The following is a 20,189-nucleotide window of genomic DNA, read 5'->3' as shown; positions in this document are numbered from 1 at the left end:
AAGGTTTCCAGTTTCACCATCCTTGAGATCCCTTGATTACTGTCTAAAATTAAGACCCCTTAACTTCTCTTTAAGCATTCTGTATCACAGCAACATGGAATGCTTTCAACCTCAGGCCATAAAGCAGCATACCCAGGCTAGGACTTACAGAACCCCCAAGATGCTTCAGGCTCCCTGGCATGCGACCGTCCTGCGCAAAGAGGCTTGGTAACAATGATCAGAAGTCTTCAGTGCACAGCCCCACCCCCTGTTTTCTTGCTATAGCCTGCCACTTTCACCAAGGAGGTATAAAGGGAGGCTCTAAATCAACTTCTTCCCTTAAGAGCTGGGCAGTATAAACACTCCTGCATAGGCATTAACCATGAACCTTTGCTAAAACCTCCCATACCGGTTTCTCCTTCTTGGCCGGGTGTTGCATGGCATGCAACATCAAGGTCAGACAGCACCCTTTCTTGGTCTCACACGGCTTGCAAAAAGACTAATTCTAACAGACTGCCATTACTGGAGATCATCAAGGAACGTTTACTTTCTGCGCTTCAAGGAGCACTAGTAAGTTACAGTAAACACCTGACACCAGTATTAAAAAGCAATGGAAAGAGACTGGTGAATGGAAAACTATGTTCTAAGAAACCATTCTAGCAATGCACAACGTTTATATTCAAACTTCAAGCATTATTCTCTTGATAGCCCTAATGCGGTTATAAATGCTTCGGCATACAATCAACCCATCTAAAGGAGGTGTACGATAAACAGATTGAAGACACCCACCCTGTAAAAACCCACCCTTCTTCCCACTGCGGTTAATCATGGCCAATGTATGCTGTTCAAAAACAAATAAAAATAAATCAACACCTCAGCTTTTCCCTCACCTTTCCTGCTCAGTTTCAAAAATAGCACTGCCCTGTTCGTTATGCAGTTCCTGTCAGTCCAATTTTATGCCTGGTTAGAGGTGAATAGATAAGTGCATGGTTCATGGAGCAGCCTAGCCAGCTACAAACAGCCAACACGCGGAGAGGGAACTAGGGTACCATGTGCTTTTAGGAGCAGCTATCTGCTGCAAAAAGTGCTTTTATAGAAGGCTTTACTTTTTAGACCACTGAGGAACCAAACGCTGTCTTCGGTGAGCTTCCACATCAAAAGAAGAAGAGTTGGTTCTTATATGCTACTTTTCCCTACCCGAAGGAGGCTCAAAGCGGCTTACAGTCGTCTTCCCTTTCCTCTCCCCACAACAGACACCCTGTGAGGTGGGTGAGGCTGAGAGAACCCTGATCTTACTGCTCAGTCAGAACAGTTTTATCAGTGCCATGGTGAACCCAAGGTCACCCAGCTGGTTGCATGTGGGGGAACGCAGAATTGAACCCAGCGTGCCAGATTAGAAACAAGCACTCCTAACCACTACACCAAACTGGCTCTCTAAGGAGCGCTCCAAGAGTCATCTTCTTCCTGATCGCTCTATCTTAAAACAAGCCCCAGACACATTTTTTAAATTAAATCTTCTGGCCTGAAGCGTAACCAGATGTAAGCAGGCGCTCTTCGTTGTGCACATGTGAAGGTCGCACACAAAATTCCAAATGTTCCGTACTCAATCAGAACAACAAACATTGCACTCGTCAAGGATTGTGCTCATTCTCATAATAAGAGGAATGGCCTTAGGAGGGGACAGCAGAAACAACAGGAAGTGAATGGCTAAGACAGCTGCCTGCATCCTTCTAGAACCCTTTCCGGAAGTAACAGACCTAAAGCAAGACAATAAAATGAGATGCTAGCTGTACAAGGTTTTTGAAGTTTAGAATTTCTACTAACAGAATATTCCTGATCAGCTTTACTTTCACAATAAAACCAACTTGAAGTCATTTCACTAATCCCAGATTAATTCCGCTTAAATCTGGCAATGTTCTGCCTCCCGGGGCAGAATAATCTGGGTGCCTGGCCAGCTCAAGATCAGCTATCAACGTGCATTGCTGAAATGTGGGGGAAGGAGGCTGCCTGTTTCTGACGAGCTCCCACACCGCTTTTAATTCACAACATTTTTATGTAGCATTTCAAATGGAGCCCTGTGCCCGCAGAAGATTTCTTGTTGCAGCTTTACAAAAGGGAGTTCCGACGGCCTGACGGTAAAAGAAGGGGCAGAGACACTTACTGCTAATTATCCCTAGAAATACTGTTAGACCAATTATTCTTTGCTGTGGACATTCATTGGAAACAAAGTCACAACCCCTTAAAGCAGGGTAGTCAACCTGTGGTCCTCCAGATGTCCATGGACTACAATTGTAGCACATGGACATCTGGAGGACCACAGGTTGACTACCCCTGCCTTCAAGCACTCAGCAAATTAATGCATAATCGTTTTCGATACACAGACTGAAATTACCATCCATGACTTTGAATAGCTGGATTTTCATTCAGAATTGAAGAGAATATTTATTTGGGAATAAGCTTTGCTCCTAATGATGATTAGCAAGAATTTTAAGAGAGCTTTGGCACCCAAATTATGTATCAATCCATCCACCCACCCATCTGTCCCCAGCGTGCCATGTCACGGGCAGGAGTGTTGGGACTTGCTGCTCTTGGCAACTCCAGCAAACCTTAATTCCTATTGTTGCACTGAGAGAACTGCACATCTCAACTTTCTGATCTCAAGAGAAGGCTGCATCCTGGCACTGGCTCTCTTACCCATCCGCCTTGTTGGATGACGTAGTCTGCGACGTAGTCTTCTAGGTAGGTCATGCCAAACTGCAGCAGTGCACTGAGCGGCTCCTGGCCCCGCCTTGTGAGCTCCATTAAGAACTGCTGAAGTATCACCAAAGGCACTAAAACCTTTAAAAAAGGAAGCCACAGTCAAGAGCCACAAAATTCAAATTTTACCTGTTGTCCGAGTAATGTAATGACATATTGAAAGCACAGAATTTTTTCTCTCTTCTCCCCTTCAATATGCTCCCAGATCTCAGGTGATACATAGTTTGCATTTGAAAAACGTTCCCCCTTTGGCATGCTCTTAGCCATACTTGTCCTCACTTTGCCTGTAATGGAGGGAGGCAATTGGATGTCCTGACAGCAACAGGACAGTGCTCTGAAAGAATACCCCAGTTGACAAGAAAGGCTGTGAGAGCCAGCTACAGGTAAAAAATCTTCTTGTGCAAAGTTGTTGTCTCCAGTTTACTCTGGACCGTTCTTGCAGGCCTGGTGGGGTCACAAGCAGCTCTTATAACTCCAAGCGTGACCCATTAAAGCCCATGGAACTGTTGCACACCTGCAATTGCTGATCTGCGTTCTTCACCTCGCTTTGCCAATTCCATCACTCTTTGGCAGTGGTTTCTACCCATCCTCAGACTGTTTACTGTCTGGACATGTCTCCCTTCATAGGTGGCCTGCATAGCAATGTAATATCAACATAGTTCTCTCAAGGCTGATTGACTTTCTGGCCTCATTTAGTAATAAACACCTGAGAGCAACACTCTGAACTGGGCTGTGGCTTACGATCTCCGATGCTACAATAATAGCTAGCCTTTAAGGTTTCCCAGCAATCTTTGTTTTGACTAAGAGGCTGTCACGCAAGGGTTGGCTTTGAGTGCCGACGCCCAGCTCCGAACGTATCCTCTTTTGAAAAATCCTGTTTTTAGTCTGCGAGTGGTTCTGGAAACCCGGGTTGCGCTGGTGGCTGGCAATGTTTAGTCAATCACATCTGATAGGCTGCTTCTTTTCCCAGAGGACAAGAACCAGACTTAGCTATCATCCATCCCCCCCCCCCAAATCTCCTAGCATCCCTTCAGGGCTTTGGCTTGTAGCAAAGCAGCTTAGCTTAGGAGGACAGGCCAGAATGTTGCCCCTGGACTGTTCTCTGAATTTAGTCTACAGATCTCTGGGATGCAGCTGGACATTTGGGGGGGAGGTGATCAGAATGTAACCTCTCAGCAGTTCTCTGAGTTTTCTGAACACTTCCCCACCCCCCACTATCAAAAAGGTCTTGCTGCTATGTGCCTCGCCCAGATGGTTCCCAGACTTTTATGATTTCTCTGATTAACTCTGAAAAGGTGCAATAAAATCAGAGTTCAGTAGCACCTTTAAGACCAACAAAGATTTATTTAAGGCGTGAGCTTTCGAGTGACGAAGAGTGCTTGCACTCGAAAGCTCACACCTTGAATAAATCTTTGTTGGTCTTAAAGGTGCTACTGGACTCTGATTTTATTGTGCTACTTCAGACCAACACGGCTACTCATCTGAATCTATCCGACGATGTGGTTGGTCTGTCCCTCTGTGTTTTAATCCTGCACTTCCTCAGAGCACTGCTCAATGATGAAAGGCATGCTACACATGAGTATTTGAAGAAGTCCATTCTGACCTGCCACTCAACTTATTTAGAAGCAAAAATAATTTTTAAAATGTGCAGCACAGCAAACAAGGGTATTTGTAATGAAGTTATGGGTACCTAACCTGAGCAAACTATTTGCATCTTTTAATTTGTTAGTCTTGTGTTTCACCAAATGTTACGGTGTCACAAACTACCTTGGCTATAAATGATGTACCACACTTATAACTGAATCTTCTCTAGAAAAAGAAGAAGTATGCTTGCACGTATAAAGAGGTCTCTGCTTTCACTGCAGGTTCTGTCATGCCATCCGTATTGGTATTTTATCTTGCGGCTATTTTCTTGGTAAACCTGCCCTGTTATGCGCAAACTGGAGAGGAAATGAAAAGAATTAAGGATTTTCCTGTCCATGGGAAACGTTTCTACAGGAGGGAAATGCCGAGAGTCTAAGGCGACCACAAATGAAATGCTGAGAAGCATCAAGTTGTCAGTTAAGGGAATTAAAAATGCTACATGCTGTTCTTCAAGCAAACAGATTTTATCTTTATTTTTTCTAGACAGAGAGTTCTAAATGGCTGTATTTGAAAAAATGGCAATTGTTCTCTTTGTGGAAATACAGAACTCCTTACTAGATTCAGTTATGAATGAATAGTAATCACAAACACCACAGTCCAAATTTGTTACATAATGGTCAGATATTTCCGTCATCCCTATCAATTTACGGTTTTCAAAGTGGTTTTCAAAACATTTAAAATATCACCCTGTAATAATAAAGTAGTAAAATGCAGCAAACGTAACCATTAGCAGTTCAAATCACAAAGAGACTACACATTACACTGAAAGGCTGGGAAAACAGAAGAGTTTTTATCTGGCATAATAATAGGCATGTTTGGTGCCAGAAGATGGATGGGCAAGAAGTGCTTATGACAAGATGTTACTTGTGAGAACGCCGTATGCCTGGCAGTCCATCTACCTAGCTTCTAAAGTTGGAAACATGTAGAACAAAGGCCACCAATCAAGATCACAATGACTTGGTTGGCTCAGTCCTTTAGACCAGGGGTAGTCAACCTGTGGTCCTCCAGATGTTCATGCACTACAACTCCCATGAGCCCCCTGCCAGCATTTGCTGGCAGGGGGCTCATGGGATTTGTAGTCCATGAACATCTGGAGGACCACAGGTTAACTACCCTGCTTTAGACTGAAAAGCTACTTGGATCCTAGCAAGCTTGCCCAGTAGAAGAATTTTTAATTTTTTTAATCCCCCCCACTGTTTCACTGAACTACAAGTCCTTGTCCTAACAGGGGTGACAAGCTTGTTTTCCAGGACAGGGGTCAAAATGCTATTTCTCACCCAATAGGCTTACAGATTTATTTACCATGTTGTATACTATGGCCTTTCTCCTTTTGCTCAAGAGGCAAGGCATGTGACAACAATATTCAAACAATCTGACAAGACAGTAAACATTAAAACAGCAGAAAAATGCATTGAGCCCCAATCTAAAAACACTTTATGCGCCCCCCCCTCCCCGTGGCAGGGTATTTTCTGCTTTGCCCAGGTTCAGGCTGCTCAAAAATCTCCTTTTAGTAAGTCTTACAATCTCACTGGAAAGCCAGGCTCTTTTGGGAGGCTGTGCCACAGGAACAGCTTGCAACTGAAGCAGCTCCAGACAGAAAAAGCTTAAGAGATGCTGGCAGCTCTCTCCTCCAGCCTCAGGGAAACAGGCTGTGGACCACACAACACTGCTCCACTGGGCAACACGCAGCTTGCATTATTGTGAGCCTGTGCTGTAAACAAATCTCAGATGAGAGAATTACTGTCAGACATTCTTACAAATTCCAGCATGCTAGCTTTTGGGAGTGTCTAGCTCAGTGCAGAAGCTATGTCTTGATTTAAATCCTTTGGGGTTCAAAACTTTAACACATCATGCTTATATCGGCTATTTTGCATTATTTATTCAACCTCTTGAAGAATTGAAGAATTGAGGCTTTTAAGAATTGAAGAATTGAGGCTTTTGAATTCTGGTGTTGGAGAAGACTCTTGCGAGTCCCTTGGACAGCAAGGCGAACAAACCGGTCAGTCCTAGAGGAGATCAGCCCTGACTGCTCCTTAGAAGGCCAGATCCTGAAGATGAAACTCAAATACTTTGGCCACCTCATGAGAAGGAAGGACTCCCTGGAGAAGAGCCTAATGCTGGGAGCGATCGAGGGCAAAAGAAGAAGGGGACGACAGAGAATGAGGTGGCTGGATGGAGTCACTGAAGCAGTAGGTGCAAATGGACTCTGGGGAATGGTAGAGGACAGGAAGGCCTGGAGGATTATTGTCCATGGGGTCGCGATGGGTTGGATACGACTTCGCACCTAACAACAATTCAACCTCTACTAGTTATGAAGTAGCAGATCCCAGAACTGAAGTCCCACTACCAAGTATCTGAAATGAAAGATTTCAGACACTTCCACCTACATTTTCCATACCTGAATTGGGGAGGGAACAGGAAGAAATTCCTTCCCTTGAGTGGGCATCTTTTTAGAAACAATCACCTTTTCAGTATCCCCTTTAGATTCCCCATCGTTCTCCATGGTGTGTTGGGGGGGAGGTGTATGTCTGGAGGGTTATTCAATGGTCACTCACATAGGAGGTGACACAACAAAACTACATACATAGGCCTACCTAAGAATGGTCTATACAAGCTCCTAATTGGAGGGACATCTGGGGGCACTTGGCAAATAATACTTATGTTGAAATTTAAAAATATATATTACAATGCTATTTTTGTGTTCTATGAAATTTTTTGTTGCTCCATATAGACCAAATTTTAATGCCCCCCCCCTCCCAGTCAATGGTGTTCCGCTTTACCAATGTTAAAATCTGGTCACCTTATCCTAATGTGGAATGTAGATGATGCCTGGAAGACTTGCATTGACCAGGCACTGTAGATGCCTCAAAACTACTAAACTGCATTCAACATATAGCCAATTCAAAGCAAGGCCCATACCTTGCTCCATCCAGTAGCAAGGGCTGCTGTCTCCTGGGTTCTTTCCCTGTATTCCTGGTAAGTCACTGGCCTGAAGACAAGAAGCCAAAACAAAGAATTATAAGGAACTGGAGGTAGGGAGGCAAAACAAAACATTATATATTTCTGCATACAGTGCTCAATTGGTTATACTAGTATCAGGAGAAAATTTCACTTACCAGCGGGAAGAAGAGTTGGTTTTTACCCCCTACTTTTCACTAACAGAAGAAGTCTCAAAGCGGCTTACAATCACTGACCCTTCCTCTCCTCACAACAGAGGCCCTGTGGGATAGGTGGGGCTGAGAGAACTCTGACAGAACTGCTCTGTGAGAACAGCTCTAACAGGTCTATGACTGGCCCAAGGTCACCCAAATGGCTGCACGTCGAGGAGGTGTGGGGAATCTAAACTGGCTCTCCAGATTAGAGGCCACCACTCTTAACCTCTACACGAAGCTGGCTCTCTTCAATATTAAATCACACAATGCAAAAGCAGGCAACAGCAAACCTGCCCTGAGCATCTCTTGCCTTGAAAACCTGGTGACTTGATGGCCCTTTCCACCATCAGGCAATCACGCCGAAATCTGGTACAAATTGATTCCGGTATAAGACATCCTTAACACAGGTAAAGTAATTTTGCATTATTGGTTTCTGAATATTACATTTAAATAAAACAAGTAGTTTTAAATTTAAACAAGCAGAGTTTTTTTAAGGCCTGCCCTTAAGGGGCTCCCAGATTTGCTCATTTTAAAATCTGGGACTGGTTCATGCAACTGAATACCCGTTACTACAAAGAAGCAAAGTAAAAGGCGGTGTTACACCCACAGCTCTGCTACATGCAGCAGTGCATCAGACAGGATTCTGGAAAGCAGGGATAAAGTATCTTTCGGAAGAAAAAAAGCACTGCTATGAAAAATCTAGATCAGTATTCTGAATTAGCATAGAAAACATCCGAGCATAAATATGCATAAACATCTGTCTTGCAGACTGTGCAAGATGTGCTCAAAAAATGCGTAACTTCATGCTTTACCTCAATTACACTTTCACATGGCTTGCAATATATTACACAATACATAATCCGAAGCAGAACACATAGCTGAACATAGTACTGTATCATAAAGTCAATAGATGATAAACTCGTAATATTGTATAATTGCATCGTATTAAAATTGTCTAAGCCACCCTGAGCCTATGGGACTGCTTTCCATTATGTAACCCAAAGAACACTACGTTCCAGGAAACAAAATCTGCTCATGGTCCCAAGTGCTAAGGAAGTAAAACTGGATTCAGCCAGGGTCAGGGCCTTTTCGTTCCTGGCCCCCAGCCTGGTGGAACATTCGGCCAAATGTGATCAGGGCCTGCAAGAACTTAAAGAGTTTCACATGGCCTGCAAGACAGTGCTGTTCTGCAGGGGCTACGGTTGAGGCCTAGAAGCAAATTATAGTGCTGGCCTCCCTGCCTACAAGAAGAAGAAGAAGAAGAGTTGGTTCTTATATGCCGCTTTTCTCTACCTGAAGGAGGCTCAAAGCAGCTTCCAGTTGCCTTCCCTTTCCTCTCCCCACAACAGACACCCTGTGGGGTGGGTGAGGCTGAGAGAGCCCTGATATCACTGCTCGGTCAGAACAGCTTTATCAGTGCCATGGCGAGCCCAACGTCACCCAGCTGGTTGCATGTGGGGGAGCGCAGAATCGAACCTGGCTTGCCAGATTAGAAGTCCGCACTCCTAACCACTACACCAAACTGGCTCTCCTACCCAACAAACTGCCACTGGAATATTATTATTCCTCCCTCTTTTTTACTTGGGGAACGAGGCAGCAGGAAGCTGAACTACTTATTTTATACTTAATTATTAACTGTATTATTTTAAAACTTAATTTAGTGTCTTATTTATGCATTTTAGCCCTTTGTAAGCTGCCCTGATCCTCCAGGGAAAGGTGGGATATAAATGTAATAAACAACAATACAGGGAAGCGGCATATAAGTACAAAAATAAAATGAACTGTGGATTGTTATGGTTTTCCAGTTGTCAATATGGTAAGTCTTAACAAATTATATGTATAAATACCCAACCAGTTTGAATGGAATTTGTTGAAGGTAGTATCCTATTGGGAGAGCTCAAACAAGACCGATCCCACCAGATCTTGGAAGCTAAGCAGGATCAGCCGCGGCTAGCACTTAGAAGTGCAGCATCCAAGGAATCTCAGGGTGGTGACACTGTGGCAGGCAATAGCAAAACCACCTCCAAACATCTCTTGCCTGGCAGCCAGACAATCTTAGGATCTCCTGGCTATATTACACAAATGCCATACGATAAATAATGTTGAGTATAGTGTAAGAAAACATTTCACCGCCTGCTACCAGCTGCATTTGGAAGCAGAATGCACAGGGCTTTGTGCTAGTTACGCAGAAGTTAGTCATAGGGCCCCTATGATCCAATCCTATGCATATTTACAAATAAGCATATCCCTGAGCTAAGCTGGAAAGCTCTGCACTGCCATATGATACATATTAATGAGATACAGGTCTGTCAAAACAGTAGGATGTTTTGTAACAATCTGCATGTTCCCTGAATGCAAGATGCAGACTTAAAACATCTATGACTATGAATTAGTTTCCCCAAATAATTGGACAGAAAATTTGATCAGTCTGCTAAACGTTCAAATGGTACCAGACGCAGAAATGTTTCTATTTGAAACTAAAATACTACGCATAAAACAACTAATACAAATAGCAGTGGCATAAAAGGCCCAAGCTGAGCATGCTTTCACAAAATGTATAGATCACTAGCATCATTGGAATCTCTCCTGAATGTTGTCCTGGGTTTATCGTAGAAAGCACCACGTAAGAACAGAAGGGATTCATGCAACTCCACATTCCCTTTCCTTAGGAAGTTAAGTTGGTCTGGAACACCATTTCTGTGCTTGACAGTGTGAGCACAGATAGTAACTAAAGTATCTGAAGCCAATATCAATATGTTATTTTTCTCCCAAATGAAAAAGAAGCCTATCATATGCCATTAAACTGGAGCAAATAACTGGGGTTCCCAGCAATAATTTGAAGGCTGGGGGACGGGGATGGGATTAACCCCAACCCCCACGGAGGACTTTTTTCAATTCTTCTGACAGGAAAGAAGGGGGGGGAGAATCTGAGGGAGCACTGAAAAGAAACACCTATGAGGTTTTTTTTTATTAGAAGTGTAAAATGTTTAAGACAATGTTTTTCACATTGAAAAAGTGTGAGGACTTTCTCAACTGGAGCAATGAAAAAAGAACTCTCATGCTGTAGAAATAAGTGTAAATAATTTTTGGCAACAATTAGGATGCTGTAATGTGTTTGATGAGTTCAGTGTTTTCAATATTACTGTAGAACCCAACAGGCAGCAATGCTACCTACTTTGACTCTTTTAGACAGTTTCTTTCCAAAGAACCTTTTCTTGTGTTCAGTACAGATTATTTTTCTACATTCAATTTTTATTTCTTCCTACCTGACAGATGGCAAATATTAAAAGATACACGTACTATGGTAGGAGGAGGAGGAGTCGGCAACTCATTCTTAAATTTATTTATTAATAAAATTTTTATACCGCCCTCCCATACGGCTCAGGGTCCCCAAATGTTGGGTAGACTTTTATGCTGATATGCTAAATAGTATGAATTTACATTTTTCTACATGATGCATTTAATGTTGTTAAATCAGCAGAAGTAGCTTAGATATGAAAAGAAACAGAAGTATTGCAACCATCAGCTCAGCTCATGCCCCAAAGACCTGTGTGTATTTAAGAAGGCAAACTGAAACAGGTGAAGAAAGAAGTGCACCAAAAAGCAGTCACATCAGCAGCAGCATTATCATAATTGTGAGAATTTTAAGAGCAAGTACCTTCCTGCTGAGCAAAGCAAATGAGAACTCACTTGCTAAGTAGAATCTCTAATGCCTTTTGAAGGGGTTCCCTCAGTTCTTGAGATACTTTCTCTCCAAGATGAGCTAAACAGTCTTCTATTGAAGTCTCTGGGTCAGCAGGACTGAACACTGGAGACGTGTGGCAGTCAAATCCTGTGCTGCTAAAAGCTGGAGAAAAACAGCAGAGTCGCCATTATTAGAAACGTAATATTCTTAGTGTGATAGAAGATTTGAGTCTAGCACCTCCTTAAAGACCAACAAAATTTCCAGGGAATAAGCCAGGGTACACCAACCTTTTTGTGCCTGTAGGTATGTTAGAAATTCTGATACAGCATGGTAGTTGCTAGGGAGGGACATGAACCAGAAAGCTTCAGTTCAGTTCGAGGTTCGGGTTTCAGGATGTTCTCAAGCTGGACCCCCAAATTCAACCAAACCCAAAACTCTGAATTGAAGCAGCTGGTTTGAGCCTTTCTGTTTAGCTTCTCTATGCTTAGAACTGGGGGCAGGGGTAGGATGAAAGGAATCACTGAAATGGCTGCTAGTCATTGAAACCTAACAGTTTGATAGATTTGCTCTGTTTCACTCTCCCCCTTTCAAGCGGGGAGGGGGGAATAAAATGAACCACTGAAATGGCTTCGAATACTGCTCAGCTGCTAGGTTTAAATGGTCGAACCCCCTAAACTGAATTGAACAAAAGGTCTGGGATATGTTCAGGGGGGTACAAACCAGCTACATTTGTGGGTAATTTAGGATCATAAGCCAGTTTGTGCCCATTCTTAGTGGGCACAGCCAAATGGCTGCCACAATTAATCTTCAGCTACCCAGTGAAGATCCTTGTGCTCTCATATCAGCTACTGTAAAAGCAATGTTTTGCACAACCAATCAAATTTCCAGTGGCTAATCCTGCCTGCTTTCTAAACCCCCTTGGCAGACAACTGGTAAAGTGTCAGCATATGACATGGCACCCTTAGGCATCATAACTGGTAACCCTGGCATAAGCTGGCAAAAGAGTCAAAGTTCCCTTGACCATCAAAAGTTTATACTCTGGAAATTTTGATCTTGTTCTTCTTCTACATACCAATGCTGCCACCCACCTGAAATCATCAACAGGATTGCTGCACTAAAAGAATATGGACCAGTACAAGACCTGCACCTGCCAAACTATACTCCTTAGGAAGATCTAAATTCCCCTCCCAATCCCATGATAGGAATTTTTATGAGCATTATTCGAGTTTAATTTATTTGGCCATTTTAATTAAAATTAGCTTTTTTATAGTATTTTAGAATTTTATGTGATTTTAATTGCGTTGTGATCCATCCTGAGTCTGCTAAGAGAGGGTGGCATAGAGGTTTAATAAACAAATACAACTAGACACTAAAAAATACATCATGAAATAAATAGATTGTTTCAGACAGTTTTGAGCCAGTTATATTTTGCCTTTTATAATTTTTCTAGCAAAATGCCCCTCACCATATTGGCTAGCGTATATGTACAAAGGGAAGCCCTTTAAACGAGGGATAGTCAACTTGTGGTCCTCCAGATGTTCATGGACTACAATTCCCATGAGCCCCTGCCAGCGTTTGCTGGCAGGGGCTCATGGGAATTTTAGTCCATGAACATCTGGAGGACCACAGGTTCACTACCCCTGCTTTAAACCATAGTGTTTACTGCCATATATGCAATGCATCTCTGCAAAGTCTACCCTGAGATTTATTTTGTGGTGTGACTGAAATCTGGAAACTAGTTTTTATCTATTTACTATTTGGGGGGATTTATAAGATTGGCTCAGATATGAAAACTTTCCCATACTTCATTTCTACTCAGTGCAAAATTAACTATGCTGTTATGCCATTTCCATCAAAGATGTTGTTTATACCATCAATTACAAGGCTCAAATATTTAACAAAAAGCTACAAATTAGCAGAAAAGAGCATGAAAATAATAGGTGTTTTGGTTTAACTTCCATGAGCATCCAGCTTTCCCATCTTGCATGATTGTACTACCATTGGTGTCGTCTGGAAGAAAATGTTCCTACCAATGGTGGTGCCGATTAGGTATTTAATCAGAATCAAGGCAATCACACATGCATATGCATGACAGCTGGTAAAGTCATGTGTAGTGTAGTGATTAGCAGAGCCAAGAAATTTGAACTTCAACATTCACAGTAGCTTCTTTGCTCTCAGTTTCTGCCCCAGTTATCAATATGGGGGAAAGACAGTATCAACCTCCTTTGCAAGACACTGGTAAGTATGACAGTGTTCTGAAAAGTTCAGAGAAGTTAAAACAAAATTATTTAGGATAAGGAAACTAATTTGATCTATGCTAATAAAATCAAATTATGATGGTAACTAATATAGAATATTTAAAAACACGTTTAAAAAGCATGTTGTGGTAAAGACTCAGACTAGGATCTGGGAAATCCAGGTTGAATCCCCATTGCCATGGAAGCTTGCTGGGTGAGCTTGGGCCACTCATACACTATCAACCTAACCTACCTCACAGGTTTGCTGTGAGGATAAAACAGAGGAAAGGAGAATGACACAAGCCACTGGGATCCCATTGGCAAGAAAAGTGGATATTAAAGACAATAAGTATCAAGCCAGTGATACTGACTCTACGTGGTGTAAAGGTTAAGAGCCAGTGTGAGGTTGTGGTAAAGAGCAGTGGACTCTAATCTAGAGAGCCCGGTTGGATCCCCCTCTCCTCTATATGCAGCCAGCTGAGTGACCTTGAGCTAGTCACAGTTCTCTTAGGGCTGTTTTTACAGAATAGTTCTGTTAGTGCTCTCTCAGCCCCACCTACCTCTGTTATAGGGAGGAAAGGTGCTTGTAAACCACTCTGAGACTCCTTCAGGTAGTGAAAAAATCAGCACTTCTTCTCTTCACTACATAAATATACTATATCATCATTCTAAATTCATGAAAACACAATCCAAGCAAAGTAAGTAAAATTTAAATCCCATTAATAGGAGACTTAAGCATACCTGCCTTTCGTACAAATCAATAAGATCCTAAATGTTCTTAACTTTGGGCTCGATCATGCCATAACAGTACAATTACTGTAAAATCTGAAATGCTGAGATTATAAAGAGAATGAGCAAACAGCCTTTGGGATGGATCAGAAATATTTATTCATTTAGTCTTAAAACAATTTGAAGTTAAGCAGACAATGGCTAATGGAAATGTTTTGGTCAAGGACACCATTTTGTCTCATCAGACAATGTAATGAGAAAATACAGCTGTATTGATCACTAATACACAATACCAGGCTTTCTCAACCAGGGGTTTGTAAAACCCTGCAGTTCTTTGACAGCCCTGGAAGGGTTAATTATTTTGTTACATATTTTTTAAAATCGATTAAATATTTATTGGGTGGTATGACCAAAGATGGTCATGTCGATACACCCCTCCCCCCCAAAAAATGACCAATGATGGGTCTGGTTGGGTGTCTCCACACAATGCTTCCCAACCTTATTCTGCATGATCATGTCACTTCTGGGGTTTCTTAAAGCCTGAAGAATGTTTCAGGGGTTTCTCAATGGTTCAAAAAGTTTAATAATACATTTATTAAACCAGTGTAGCTTCCTGCTTTATAGAGACTTGCGAGTAGGAGACCTCAATGTTAAGCCAGGACAACATTAGCAATACAGGAAGAAAATCTACCAATATACACAGACCTTCCAAAATTTCTTCATCAAGATGTCTCAATTCTTCCTCAATTTCTGCTTTAACTTTCTCCAGAACCTCCTTATCTAAAGTCTGGGAGCCTGTAGATGGATCTGTCACTGAAATAAATCAAAGAGCTTAGCTAAGAGGCTGCCCTGTCAAGGCAGGCGTAAGGTGGAAGGACAGCAAGCATTAACCAAAAATCACTTAGTTCTATGGGAGCAGTTTTTAAAAGCTTCCTTTCTCATATTTGACAAGTAGTGCATAAACAAAGGAATGGGGATTTAGTGTTTATATCACAACAGCATCTAAGTCAAGTCAAGGATACCTCTATATACAGTCAGTCTCTTGCAGTGAAGGAAAAATCCAGCAAGCAACTGTAAGCAAGCAATCAGAAAACCAGCAAGCAACTGTAAACTTTAAAGTGTATTTGAAGAAAGAAAAAAAAAATAAAGCAACGACTATACATTATTCACATTATCCATGCATTAATAATCCAGTATCAACCCCATTTCCCTGAAATGCAACCTTATATATTTTGTCATTGTTATTCCAAACGCTAACACTTACAGGAAGAAACAAAACCTGTTCCTCTAATTCTAGAGTCTGACTGAAAATCCCTTCAGCACTCCAATTTAAAATAATAAATTAATTTTTCTGATTCATTTCTCCTTAGCAACTTAAAAAACAAGCAGAATTTTACATATGGATGCTTCCTCATATACTCTGCAGGTTTTATTTATGTTCTTTTAACAGATTTTATCAACCAACATTGCTGAAGTTAGGGTCTTTTTTATGTGCCTCTTTCCCCATGTATTCTACCACAATGACTGATTCACTGACTCAACTTTCCAAGATTAAAAATATAAATAAATGTATCAAACACATTAACTGGTGGCCTTTTGAACTGAGTAATACCACTGAGTTCAAATTCCCTCTCCTAAAATCTATACAATTATGGTGACATTATTTTTGGCATTCAGAAACAAGGACATTTGCTTCAAAACTCTCTATCAGCTCACATCCCTTTTGGCCCAAGTTTTAAAATAGTAAGGCTTTTACTTAAAACATAAGCCATCTTTCTTCCTTATGGATGTCAGGGCCGCTTACAAACACAGCTGAAGCATATAGAATAAAGCACGTTAAAAACAGAAAACAGATTTAAAATCACTAACTCAGGACTACTGCTAAACTCAACCAAATGCAGTCCTAAATAAAAACCGTTTTCAACTGTCTCCCAAAGATGTCCCAAAAGTGAGGACAAAGTTTTTTATGCCAAGGTTTTAATAATTATTCCCCCCCCCAAAAAAAATTAGGGATAGAAAAGAAATAAAAAAGAAACTGCAAGCCATGTTCCAATGTAATATGCTACTGAGATAACAGTCCAATATCAACCATCATCGGTTAGGGTGACAGGGCTGGTTCTAGTTTAAAGAGACAGCAACAGTGGAAAGAACCAATAACGCGGTTCCCCTTCGTGCCATAAATTCTACCAAACCACCTCATCCTAACAGATATTTATATTTATATTTATATTTATATTTATATTTATATTTATATTTATATTTATATTCATATTCATATTCATATTCATATTCATATTCATATTCATATTCATTTACGGTCATTCAGACCAAAATTAACTTTAGAAGTTTACAGATTTTGTTTTACGTGTTCTTTGGGAATTTCTAGCAAGGATTACAACTCCTAATAGTTCTAATCCTTGCTAGATATTCCCAAATAACACATAAAACAAAATTTGTAAATTCCTAAAGTATCCCATGTTTAAAAAATACCAAGTAGGTCGGGTTAGGCCAGGAGTCATTCCGAGATGTTGATGGAGTCTCTGGATCAAGCTTTTTCACCTTTTTGACTGTGGAAGTACTGCTGAAATATTTTTTCAGGCTTTGAGGTACCAGGAAGTGATGTCATCTGGCCACACCTCCCTGCCATGCTTCCCAGAAGCGGGAGGAGCCTCAGCTGGCAACTGTATAAATGGTATAAAGTAGCTTGTCCACTTCCTACCCTCTTAGGTTCATCATTGGTCACTTTGTGGGGGGCAGATCAATCTGCCCAAATAAAGGTAGAATTTTTTTATTATTATTAAAACCTTTTCTTTCCTCTTTACTTGGAGCCAGAAACATCAGGCACTAGGTGGGAGGGCTTGCCCCAGCCACCATTTTGAAAACTCCTACACCACAGTACAATGAGGGGCCTCTTCAGTACCGCACGGTGCCTCAGTATCGTGGTTGGGAAACCCTGCTCTAGATTTTTAGACAAGGCAGGTAGGCATACTACAACTACCCTTCTATGGAGCAGCAAGATTACAAAACTGCCAAAATTAAAACTTTAAAAAGAGCAGCTCATTCTGATCAACTATTTGCACAATACCCCACTACATTGCTATTATTCAAGAGAGGTTTGTAGGTATTCATGGGGTAAACAGCTGTAGTAAACACCCCATTCTAATTCCAAGACAACAGGACATTCTTGCCGCTAAATTTCACCCATTTTCTTCTATTTACAAAGCTATTCAAAAATAACCAAAAAAGGTTTGCCAGCTTCCAGAGAAATATAGCGTGACAATAGATTGGTCTAAAGTGACGCCTTCCGGTCAGTTCAAGAGTGGCACCGCCGGTCTCTGCAGGAAGTCACATTTAGCTGTGCTTTCCTGGCGTGACAACTCAAACTGTGACAGTTCCTTTACAGTGCTTCCTAAGTTAAAAATGCAATTGTATTATTTTAATTGGTAGAACAGGCTAGTTCATTACAGGAAAATCTGTCAGTTCAGAACTGTATCATAGCATGCCCTGTTACAAAACCCATACAAATGAATCAGCACAATTCAACAATATCCTTCCCCAGGTACATGGCTGGTAAACACACAATGAAATCTTCCGGTGCAGAAACACCCTGCAACGAAGTTTTCACACCAATGTTTCAATTCTTGTAACTGCTCTCTGTCCACTGAAGGGAGGAAGGTTAGAGACAGGAGCCATCAAACTCCTGCCACGGAGCACTCAAGCTCTTAGCTGTGCTAATGGCAGACCTTTCCTGCTAGTAAGTCACACCTAAAGCTTTAAAGACAGGGACGCTAAAGCAACAGAAGGAAAACTCTTCCTTTGGGACAGGAAGGCCACCCCTAGAAGGGGGATAAGGAGGCGTTAGAAAAACTCTGGACACAGGGAAGAGGTCTCTTCTTCTATTTTGGGCAGCTCTTCAGATGTTCACAAGCCATGATGGACTAAGCTTTCCCCAAAGGGCTCCATCATGTCCACAAGGCAGAGGACCATACAGAGGAGTCCCAACCTGGAAAGCAATGAGGAACTCAGAGCAACTTCAAATACATTTTGCCTATCCTAAATTTCAACATGATTTAGAAAATACCTATGGTAGGGACCAAAAACTTTGTATTTCAACTTTTTCTTTGTTCCCTTGATAAGCCAGAATTGCTTGAAAATAATATATGTATTCCTTTATTCATTCATTCAACTCTTATATTTTAAATGCTTTGAGTCCAGTCTCTGCTGTCCAAAGAGTTGCTATAGGGAGGGGAAGCTGAGAGACTCTCCATCTCTGGACCACAATAGCTCTAAATTATGAAGATGCAATAGATTGTCCCTACAGAGGAAAAGTGAGAGACACAGCAACTAGGTGGGTGTCACGCAGCTACCGGCTCCTGACATGATTAACTTGACCAAAATCCCAGAACTTCCCATGGGGAACTGGCCAGAAATTGCCTTGCTCATTTCCCCTTCCCTTTTGCTCCCACACTCTGGGGCCATCTGGTTCCCATTGAAAGCCCATGTGTTGTGGCCGTGTCTTCCTGTAAACTGTACTACCCTTTGATGATAAGAATCGTTCTGTGTAAAAACTAATTGTGTACAGAAGGGGGGAACTTTGCTTCCATAACTGCTCTATATTTCTTCTTGCCCTCATCTTTGACAACACAAGCACCTTGTGAAGCTGTTTGCACTCTCTTGAATTTAGAAGTTTATTCAAGCCACAACTTTGAGTTTGGGGAGACTTGCCACGGAACATGGCAGTTGGTCCTGCAAGTAAAATGCAAATACAAAGTGCCAGGCAGGGGTAGTCAAACTGCGGCCCTCCAGATGTCCATGGACTACAATTACCATGAGCCCCTGCCAGCGAATGGCATGGTATGACTCTGGCAGGCTATACTCCTAAGAGTGGCAGTCAGTGGTTACCTGTTTTGTAAATGGCAACTAGGGAAGCCAAAGGTAGGGGAACATCACAATACAAATATTTGAGGCAGCTGTGGGACTCTTCTAGCCCTCCAAGGTCAGATAAGAAGAAACAGAAAGAGCCTGCAAGCCCATTCCTTCACACCATCTTTACAAGGGTCGTGGTTATCAAGCTGATTAGAACTGTCGCATCAGCCTGATTCACAAACATCATGCTGCCTAATTGAAGCAAGGAATCTAAAACAAACGGAATCAAAGACAGACAAGATGTTGCCTGGGATCCCAGTTAAAAAATGAGGGCATGAGGGTTTGTCTGTCCAAGATCAAACTATACTCCTTCCGATGGAGGTTTACAGATAGCATATTACTGCATTCTGCTTTGCTCCTGATATGTCCAGAAGTGGTTTCTAATATTTCTCTTGATTTGTCCATCACCATTGCCTGAGCTACCTCCTGCAGCTCTATCTGTACCTAAGGATCTTCAGATGCAGTAAGGCAACAGAAGAGATGTAATTATTTCCTCTTTTGGGAAGGCAGCTTGGTCTGTGCTACTTTTGTCCATCTTTGTTGACTCCCAGAGGTAAAAGATCTTACCGCCTTAACAATTACAGATGCATTCCCCCATCTACACATGGGCAAAAAAACATGGGAATTCAGCTAAAAGACAACAGAGGCAAATGTTTCTGTTTACATCCTACTTTTTGTGTGAGCAAGTTCAAAGTTATTACAAACAGCAATGCTAAAGCTTTACATTACTGCACAAAATGAAACACCAAAAACCCTGAAAATCAAGCAAGTACTAGGAAAATGGAAAAGGTTCACATTAGTTACAAGCAATAATGGCTGTACAGTGGCCTATTAGAAAAGTTAATGACTGTAACAAAGCTGGAAAGGTATTGGAATAGTTTTCCCGAGCATGAATGATACATATAAACATACTGAAGACAATATCCTATTATTTAAACCTGATAATCTAGTGTAGTATGACTTTAATTAATGCTATTTCCATAACCCACTCAATAAGTTAGATGTTACCCATAGACTTAACATTTAAAAATGTTATGAAGCAAAATGATTGAATACTGACAGCAGGTCTAAGGAACATAC

The 20,189-nt window shown here is 41.6% G+C and overlaps 1 protein-coding gene across 1 annotated transcript in view; it reads right to left on the bottom strand.

Annotated features, from left to right (window-relative positions):
* Nucleotides 1-20,189, bottom strand: part of BCL2L13 (BCL2 like 13) — a 46,662-nt gene that overhangs the window by 14,257 nt on the left and 12,216 nt on the right. Inside the window, 4 exon segments of the mRNA XM_077340105.1 lie at nt 2,674-2,817; nt 7,300-7,369; nt 11,223-11,379; nt 14,889-14,996. Coding sequence (XP_077196220.1) covers nt 2,674-2,817; nt 7,300-7,369; nt 11,223-11,379; nt 14,889-14,996 — 479 coding nt within the window.

The sequence above is a fragment of the Paroedura picta genome, chromosome 5, assembly GCF_049243985.1.
Source record: "Paroedura picta isolate Pp20150507F chromosome 5, Ppicta_v3.0, whole genome shotgun sequence".
Taxonomy (NCBI): domain Eukaryota; kingdom Metazoa; phylum Chordata; class Lepidosauria; order Squamata; family Gekkonidae; genus Paroedura; species Paroedura picta.
This window is presented reverse-complemented; position numbering and strand designations above follow the sequence as displayed.